Genomic DNA, 9,675 nt, shown 5'->3' with positions numbered 1-9,675 from the left:
ATTAATTCAAGTACTTTACCATAGTATGGTTCCAAAACACTATAGTATTTACTATAAATTACTAGAGTATGTTTTCACCTGGGTATTACAGACACATGCGTAACTATACAATAGTTTTAATTAGAAGTATGTTTATAGTTTTCACATATTTGAGCATATTAACAGGACTGACAACTGTAACAGAACTGACAAGACACATTCTTCAGTATACTCTGCACATATTTGTTTACATAATATTGTAAAGTTTTACTTTTTTAAATTGCACATTACATTTCTAAGAGATCTAAAGCCTGGTTTCACAGACAGGGCATCTTGAGACAAAACAATGACACTGATATATTTTATATTGATATATTTTAAGATATGTCAGTGCAAGTTACTTTCAGTTAAAACAGCTCAAACATGCATTTTAATCTGAGACTATCTTAAGACTTGTCTGTGAAACCGGAAGCTAATGTTTTAGGGTATTGAAATTAGACCCTTGTGTTCATCTGTCTGTGTATGTCCCCTCACAGAACTTAAAATATATTGATATACTGTTTACATGTTTGTTCTTAATTTCCTTAGCAAATTGTGTCATGCCACGGAGAACTACTCCCCTTCAGGATGCCATTAATCACATCCTTGAAGGAAGAGACAAGAATTCAATGTTAGAAATCAAATATATTAATCCAGTTAAAGGTGAGTGACTTTGACACACTGCAGGCTAGACTGATGGGTTACACTGCACTGGTTCTTGAATTGATATTATGACCAGTGGTTTTCAGTCTGACTATTAATTGTACAAATATCAATATAAATTAAAGTTGTTAATAGTATTTTAATAATATTTTAGTTAAAAGTGGGCCTGTCTGTTGCTGTATTCTACACTTGGACATGTATTCATTATTCTACATGTAGAATAGTGGATAGTCTGCTACCCCTGTGTCTAATAATGTTGTGTCCGCAGGTCGTGGTATCTTCACTTTAGCTGTTTTCAATCAAGGAGACTTCGTGGTGGAGTACAGAGGGGAGCTGATTGATGCAGCTGAAGCTGAACATAGACGTAAACTGTACCACAATGCATGTTCGATCTTCATGTTTGACTTCATATGGAAGCGGAAGACATGGTGGTAGGTTCAGAATGACTAATATGTTTAGATTTCTATAGTGAAAAGTCAGGATTTCTGAAGTAAAACTCATGTTCTTAAACTTATCAACTATGCATCGAACAAATTTACTTGCATTGGATGTTGGCATTAGTGTAGTTGCTTACAAATGAATGTACAATCTGTTTAGTGCATGATGTTTGTAAATTTGCAGTATTGATGGAGCACTTGAAGATGGGTCATTTGGGCGACTGGTAAACGATGAGCACAAGGCACCGAATTGCAGAATGAAGTTGATCGAAGCAGAAGGGAAGCCACATCTCTGCCTTTTTGCACTGAAGGAAATTACGGCAGGAACTGAAATCACTTATGACTATGGTGGGAAAGAATGGCCCTGGCGTAAAGAGGTGAGTCATTTTGATTTTTTTCCTATGAATTAGTGTCACAGTTTAAAGCCTATGCTTCTAGACATCTTGATAACAATGAAATCATCTCTGTCTTAAAAGCTTCTGTGTGTTAAGCTGTGTCAGTTTCATGATGCCACAGAGAATACACAATACCTATCGCTTGTTAGTGCCAACAATTATAACCAAAAAACAGAAGTCACTTCTTGGTGGTATTAAATCTGGTTTTCAGTCAATCGTGTCAGGTTAATCTTGAACTTGCATGACTCTCTCAGGTGATGCCAGCAAGCTTACCTGTATGTTTTGTCCTGTATGTTTTGTAGATTCCCCCTACTGTTACAAGCACTGCTGCCCAAGAGTCTATTAAAGACCGTTTTCAAGACCAAACCATGTCATCCACAGTCTCTATTGAAGGTCAGTGACTGTTTGACTTATGTTTTACATTAGTTATGGTGGGCAAATAAACGTATTGTGTCTATAAAGGATGTGAACCAGTGATGGTGTGGTGGCTTCTAGAGTGATGCACAACCCCACCCTCCCTGGCCTTCCTCATATTCTTTTCTGTGTTATACAGGGACCAGAGAGAGACCAGAAGTCCAGTCCTGCAATATAACATCAGGCAGTTCTGCTTGTGAGGTGAGGTTGAATACGGCTGTCTGTTTTACAACAATGGCACTTTAGTCAGTTCAACTGTACAATAACACAATTGTGCAGGTGATGTCCAAGTTCACATGTGCATTTTTCTGTTTAACTTGTTTAGACACAGCTCAGTGGTGCAAGCATCCCCTCTGGCCAACACTCCGTTGCAGAGCTTGGTGACCACGCCCATGACGTGGAACCCAATGTTTCCTCTACAGACTTATTCAGAGGTGAGTCCCTGCTTGAATAAGCAATGCCTGGTAAATACTGGGGTCTTGCAAAGCATTGTGCCTTCATGCTCTGTGTTCTCTTCAACAGACACTGAGTCGAGAGCAGAGTGTCAGTCATCCAGTCCCGCACCAGACAGCCCTGAGCATGAGGTTAGTTTGAATTCAGCTGTTTATCATGGCATGTATGAATGAGGGTGTCCGTCTTAGGTGAAATGAACACTATATCAGCTGATGCCTGTTCATCTTTGTATATTGCTGTTCTTTTTTTTTTTTTTAGGTGCATTGTGTCAGAGGTCAATGTGGCACTTCTCCAATCCCCTCTTTCGCAGAAGAAGTTGGTGTCCAGCAGCAGGAGGCGTCACCCCCTGTGTTCTCAACAGACCTTACCAGTGGTCAGTTAAAGTTTTGAGTAAACTTCTGGCAATGCATGGCATCCCTGAGGGTTTGCAGCATGAAAAACGTGGCAATATCAGGCCATTTATAGATGATTATTTTGTGTCTTGATGGATATTTTGAGTAGAATTTTTGTCTGTCAGGGATGTGAGTTGAGTATGTTATGCCTATATGTGGTTATATGACTTGAGGAAATCCAAGCACTGAATCTCCCTGTGTTCCCTTGTACAGAGACCGAATTGAGATCAGTGTGTCAATCATCTGGAGCCACACCAAACGACTCTGCTTGTGAGGTGAGTTTGAATTTACCTTAGTTTTGAAATTGACCAATGTTAGAAGTACTGTGATGTTCCATGGAACACAATTTCCAGTGTTTTAGTAAACGTCTTGCAGCTGTGGTGGAAATGTGCTCTATTCAGTATGGATGGTCTTTTCTAACCACGGTGTCCCCCCAACACTGGTGTTTTTCTGAGTGTGCCACACACTGGGACTTCAACAGTGGAAGACTCAGGGTTTGAGCATGGGTGTCATTACAGGTCCGAGGGACAGTGTCCTTGCATACCTTGAGTCTGTCTGTGTCACTCACACACGTGCACAGATGTTCAATTTGTACTTTTTTACCTGTACTTTAAACTAAATTAATTAATTTTCTTACAATTGTTTTTACATTTCTTGCTTTACTTAAATAGATAGTCCAGGGTTAATAAACCCTTCCCTTGCTGTTAGGGGTGGCAGTGCTGTGGCTAGGAAGAAGAATAATAATTGTTACAGCATTGGCCGAAGTTGTAGGCTAAAGCTATCTGAATGGGACAGGGAAACGACACTAAAATGGAGTTTCCTTCACCTATCGGTTTGCAGAAGAGAACTTGGATATTACCTATATGTTTATTGTAAAGTTGTACTAAGAGTTTAAAGCCACCATGTTCTAAATTTTTTGCAACTATGTAGGATGACAAAAGAAAAATTTAAATTATTTAAATACCAACACACACACACAAAAACATACTATTCTAACTATGGGGTAAATAATGACCAGAAAACATTTCATTAAAATAATAAAAAAGGTAAACAGTAAAAAACTGTATAGATATGCTATTGTCCAAGTAAAGGAGCTTATACCATAAACCACTGCAAATTTAATTTTCTAATGCTGTCAAAATAATAATTCACATAGCTCCTTTTTGAATTGATGATAAAGACTGACTTAACTTTTGCATTGAGCTAATTCAAATTCCAATGTGGAGAAAAAAAAAAATCATTCCTTTCTACCCCTGCTGTCATTTTACTGGAACAAAACTTCTCTACAGGTCCGGAGGAACTACATGATGTTTGAAGCACACCATTGCTATAAAAATGAAAATGCCAACGGGAATCTCTACCGATCAAAGGCTTCACGTAACACTAAAAGCTAAATGTCAGGGTAAATCAACCTATAGACCTGTTGTTTTGAGGTTACCGAATGCTGTCAATGGGAAGAACAAGAACATTTTTTCCAACACAGACTAAAAGCAAAACAGCAGGTAACACAATCTGATAGGGGAGGGGAAACTCCATTTTAGTGTCGTTTCCCTGTCCCATTCAGATAGCTTTAGCCTACAACTTCAGCCAATGCTGTACCAATTATTATTATTCTTCTTCCTAGCCACAGCACTGCCACCCCTAACAGCAAGGGAAGGGTTTATTAACCCTGGACTATCTATTTAAGTAAAGCAAGAAATGTAAAAACAGTTGTAAGAAAATTAATTTAGTTTAAAGTACAGGTAAAAAAGTACAAATTGAACATCTGTGCACGTGTGTGAGTGACACAGACAGACTCAAGGTATGCAAGGACACTGTCCCTCGGACCTGTAATGACACCCATGCTCAAACCCTGAGTCTTCCACTGTTGAAGTCCCAGTGTGTGGCACACTCAGAAAAACACCAGTGTTGGGGGGACACCGTGGTTAGAAAAGACCATCCATACTGAATAGAGCACATTTCCACCACAGATGCATGATGTTTACTGTATCTGTTCAACTTTTTATAAACAGCAAAATAGTGCAAGCATCCCCTCTGGCCAACACTCCGTTGCAGAGCTTGGTGACCACGCCCATGACGTGGAACCCAATGTTTCCTCTACAGACTTATTCAGAGGTGAGTCCCTGCTTGAATAAGCAATGCCTGGTAAATACTGGGGTCTTGCAAAGCATTGTGCCTTCATGCCCTGTGTTCTCTTCAACAGACACTGAGTCGAGAGCAGAGTGTCAGTCATCCAGTCCCGCACCAGACAGCCCTGAGCATGAGGTTAGTTTGAATTCAGCTGTTTATCATGGCATGTATGAATGAGGGTGTCCGTCTTAGGTGAAATGAACACTATATCAGCTGATGCCTGTTCATCTTTGTATATTGCTGTTCTTTTTTTTTTTTTAGGTGCATTGTGTCAGAGGTCAATGTGGCACTTCTCCAATCCCCTCTTTCGCAGAAGAAGTTGGTGTCCAGCAGCAGGAGGCGTCACCCCCTGTGTTCTCAACAGACCTTACCAGTGGTCAGTTAAAGTTTTGAGTAAACTTCTGGCAATGCATGGCATCCCTGAGGGTTTGCAGCATGAAAAACGTGGCAATATCAGGCCATTTATAGATGATTATTTTGTGTCTTGATGGATATTTTGAGTAGAATTTTTGTCTGTCAGGGATGTGAGTTGAGTATGTTATGCCTATATGTGGTTATATGACTTGAGGAAATCCAAGCACTGAATCTCCCTGTGTTCCCTTGTACAGAGACCGAATTGAGATCAGCGTGTCAATCATCTGGAGCCACACCAAACGACTCTGCTTGTGAGGTGAGTTTGAATTTACCTTAGTTTTGAAATTGACCAATGTTAGAAGTACTGTGATGTTCCATGGAACACAATTTCCAGTGTTTTAGTAAACGTCTTGCAGCTGTGGTGGAAATGTGCTCTATTCAGTATGGATGGTCTTTTCTAACCACGGTGTCCCCCAACACTGGTGTTTTTCTGAGTGTGCCACACACTGGGACTTCAACAGTGGAAGACTCAGGGTTTGAGCATGGGTGTCATTACAGGTCCGAGGGACAGTGTCCTTGCATACCTTGAGTCTGTCTGTGTCACTCACACACGTGCACAGATCTTTACTTTTTTTTTTTTTTTCACAAAATTACTTTAGTTTCTTAGAATTGTTTTTACTTTTATTTACTTAAATAGACTAGGGTAATCAACCTATTTCCTTGCAGTTAGAGGTTATGTAGTGCTGTGGCTAGGAAGAAGAGAATAATTCCTTTCCCCTATCAGCTAGTTACCCGCTGTTTCACTAGTGGTCTGTATTGTAGAAAATTGTCTCATTCTTCTACCTACAGCACTCGCTGTCTTCAAACAACAGGGCTATAGGTTGATTTACCCTGGGCCTGGAATGTAACTTTTAGTGTTAAGCAAAGCCTTTGTTTGTTAGAGATCCCTGTTACAGATAATCGAAGTTAAGCAGGGTAAATCTAAATTTGGCTTTGGACACAGGTTCAGAAACTAGATGTGTTGTTTTTTAAATGCCAGATGAAGGTTTTCTTCATTATTTAGAGGAATTGTCTGCTTTGCCATCATCATAAGAGTTCCAAGTAGAAGCATATCTCTCTCTTGTGTGTGATGAGTGATGCCCCAACAGTTAGCCAACAGTTAGCCAAGCTTAACATAAGTCACAGGAATTGAATAGATATGCTTTGCTATTATATCTCTCTAGTAACTTTTCCCCCTTTTCATCTCTTCTGAAGGATTTGTAGAAATGGTTGTGTGAAAATAAAATAGCCAAATGTTGTTTTTTTTGTTGTTTTTTTTAATTCATGATATAATTTGTGTATGTAAATGTGTTTTTTATTTCATGTTTTAAATGTTTTTTTGTTTTGTTTGTTTTTTTCTACAGTGTACAATCCATAAGCTGGTTTTTGAATCGGTGAGAATTGACAAATGCTGGATATGCCATTCACCTTTGACATCTATCAGATGGCACGGTGTAAGATGCAAACGTAAGTGTGTTATTCATCTTATTTTAATTAATGCATTTCTCAGTATACCATAAGTAGTTTAATTTCATGCCATGGGTCAGTTCCAGGCTCACACCTATAAAGCATAAAAACATGTTGCTTGAATGTTTTCAGTTCAAACCATTGCGGTGGAAAACACTGTAGTGGCAGATACTATGACATACCACAGAAGTGAGTTTGCAAGCTGAGGCCTATGGCAGAGAACAGAGAGCATACTGCAAACTAATCGTCTTTTTGCAAAATTGCTAAGCATTTTTGGAATCAAAAAAGGCCATTGATGTGAAGTGATCATTTTTATTTTGGGGGGGTCAGTGAGTTGGAGAAGCCGCATCACAAATCTATCACGCAGGGTTTCCCTATCCCTGGAGACATTCGCCTTTGGATGTTGAACAAGTCCTTAATTCATTTGCTATTAGCATTTATATTTTTAGACTATCTATATTGTCCTATTGCTCTTTGTTGATTAGACTTAGCCCTAAGTTAGGCTACAACCTTAAATTGCAAATGTTTCACTCTTTCGTTCTGTTCGCTGCAGCTTGGTTAAAAGAGTCTTTCATGGACTTTATTCATTTGCAGTGTTAACCCAATTGCACAATGAGCGAAACACCACTGTTTAAAATTCGTCTGTACAACAATTCAACAAACTCATTTGTGACGTTATCATATTCTTGGTTTGAACCGCTACTGGAACATAGGGCAATGTTTGTGCTGCTTCGTCAGCATTTCTAAAGATTAGCTTGGCTGAAAAGCATAATGTACAAACGTTTCATTATGTCTAAGTGAGAATCAACAAATACAAAATACCCTCAAGTCCGTGGTGCGCTCAGGTCATTGCTGAAGTCACTCTGTAATTGCGCAGATGCTCACAAACTTCGAAGATGATGTTAAACCCTTCGAGCAAACATTGCATCAAACTTGGAAATTTCTTAGAATGTCTATGTTCTTAAAGTATCTGTCCAATAAGCATTCTCAAGTGATTTTTTTTTTTTATTCCTCTAACTTTATGCCTTCCAGTAAGTCACTGGGCCTATCTTTAGACGAGTTGATAATAGATCGAGTAGGCTTTTCGAGTTGACTTCGAATTTAGTTTGGCTAATTGTGATGATAATTTAATTTATGTAGGACAAACATTTCAACATTTCTATTCCACATTAGATCATTCTGCCAGAAGTCTTTGGGTCAAGGATGCATTCTGAAACATAGCCTATATGTCCTCACACCTTGCCTATTACACATAAAAAAATAAATAAAAAAAAATGTCTGTTTTTACAATAACAATGTTTTATAATCAGAATCTCAAACCTCTTGATTGTTAGGATGATGCCATATCATATTTGTAATTTTAAATCTGTTTGTATCTGGAAATCCCATCAATTTACAGCAGTCATTTTTAAAAAAAAATCTGCTTTTCATTCTAAACTCACTATGCTTTTGTTTTCAGTTAACTTTATGCTTATGTTTATTGGCGTTAGTGAATTTAATGTGTGGGATCACTACATACTTTTTTAACTTTGACTTTGAATGAGTAATGTAAATGCTCTGCCACTCCAGTGAATTTTACCTCATTGGTTGAATGCTATGTACATTTGTCTAAATGGAAAATGTTAGCCATCACTCAAACTGTGCATTTGTACTGAACCGTTGCATTTCTTGTTTTTGTATATTTCATAAGTGTGAAGCTGTTTGCATTTAATAAGAAGATTAGTATGTAATTGGTCAGCATGGGAAACTGATCAATTGTTGCCTAACACTGTGGTTTGCTTAATTTTGTCTGAAGAATGCTGTGGTGTGTGGCATAAAATCTGCCTCCAGAAATCCTCAGAAGACTGGGATATATCAGATGTAAGTGTACATTGAAGTATTATATGCTTAATATCAATATGATGGCTCTTAGCAGTTTGTTTTTGACATCCATCCTTCCCATGTGTATTTCTGTTATTTAAAGTATGCTGTATTTAATTAATGTAATTAATTAATTTGATGTACTTTACAGGATGATGTCTCATCTGATGACGAGTACATCCCAGAGTCTGTATCAGATCCAGAAAGCTCAGGGACAGAGTTGAGTATTGAGTTGCCTACACCACCCAAAAAGTCCCATACCACTAATATGCCTGATTTAGGCATTACTGTTGCTGAACAAGAACAGACCATAGATATACATGACAACAGTAAGAATATCCTGATGGATCTAGAAACTACTGGTGATCTCCAAAGTGACCCAGAACCAGAAAGCTCAGAGTCATACCAGCAGAAAACAAAAGTTGCGAGTAACGAAAAGGGTACTGTGGATATTCTTGGCCAAAGTAAATCCCCAACCAAATCAGCAAAATTCCTTAAAAGCCAAGTCAATTATTGTTTTGTATGTGGAAAACCTCAAACAAAATTTGCACGTCATCTCGAGAGGCATGTAAATGAAAATGCTGAAATTGCTCAGGCACTCCAGTTCCCCAAATCATCAAAGGACAGAAAGGTTCTTCTTGAGAAATTCCGAAACCTTGGCAACTTCAAGCACAACTCAGTTGTTAAAACCACAGGATCAGGCTGTCTTAAAGTGAAAAGGAGTTCCAAACAGAGCAGCATCCCTGAGACGTATGATTACTGCTTGTACTGTAAGGGTATGTTATCCAGAAAAGAACTTTCTCGACATATGAAAAGATGTGCTCTAAGACCAGAGAATAATGTTGAAGAGGGACCTGAGTTGAGAGACAGAGTCTTTGGTATAGCATCTGCTCAATCCACAATGTCCCAGCCAATTTCAAGTGAACTTTGGTCAGTGCTGGGCAAAATGCACAAGGATGACGTGTCCACTGCAATAAGAAATGACCATTATCTCATGCAGTTTGCCCAGTCCCTCTTTAATAAGCATGGGAGTGACAGATCTAAGCATGAGTA

At 38.6% G+C, this 9,675-nt stretch overlaps 1 protein-coding gene across 1 annotated transcript; it reads left to right on the top strand.

The window, feature by feature from the left end:
* The first annotated feature begins 512 nt into the window (after positions 1–512).
* LOC137022634 (uncharacterized) lies at positions 513–2,876 on the top strand. Its single transcript, XM_067389049.1, has 8 exons — positions 513–681; positions 950–1,112; positions 1,303–1,495; positions 1,816–1,906; positions 2,067–2,128; positions 2,253–2,361; positions 2,450–2,511; positions 2,639–2,876. The coding sequence occupies exons 1-8, from the start codon at positions 579–581 to the stop codon at positions 2,768–2,770; spliced, it is 915 nt and encodes a 304-aa protein (XP_067245150.1). The 5' UTR covers positions 513–578; the 3' UTR covers positions 2,771–2,876.
* The last annotated feature ends 6,799 nt before the right edge of the window (positions 2,877–9,675 follow it).

Source organism: Chanodichthys erythropterus, chromosome 7 (genome assembly GCF_024489055.1).
Source record: "Chanodichthys erythropterus isolate Z2021 chromosome 7, ASM2448905v1, whole genome shotgun sequence".
In the NCBI taxonomy this organism is placed as follows: domain Eukaryota; kingdom Metazoa; phylum Chordata; class Actinopteri; order Cypriniformes; family Xenocyprididae; genus Chanodichthys; species Chanodichthys erythropterus.
This window is presented reverse-complemented; position numbering and strand designations above follow the sequence as displayed.

What these genes read in the sequence shown, in the direction of transcription:
- LOC137022634 (XM_067389049.1), top strand. Translation starts at nt 579, where the DNA reads ATGCCACGGAGAACTACTCCCCTTCAGGATGCCATTAATCACATCCTT. An exon ending in CTCTACAGACTTATTCAGAG is followed by an intron (nt 2,362 to 2,449) that starts GTGAGTCCCTGC and finishes TCTCTTCAACAG; the next exon opens with ACACTGAGTCGAGAGCAGAG. An exon ending in CAGACAGCCCTGAGCATGAG is followed by an intron (nt 2,512 to 2,638) that starts GTTAGTTTGAAT and finishes TTTTTTTTTTAG; the next exon opens with GTGCATTGTGTCAGAGGTCA.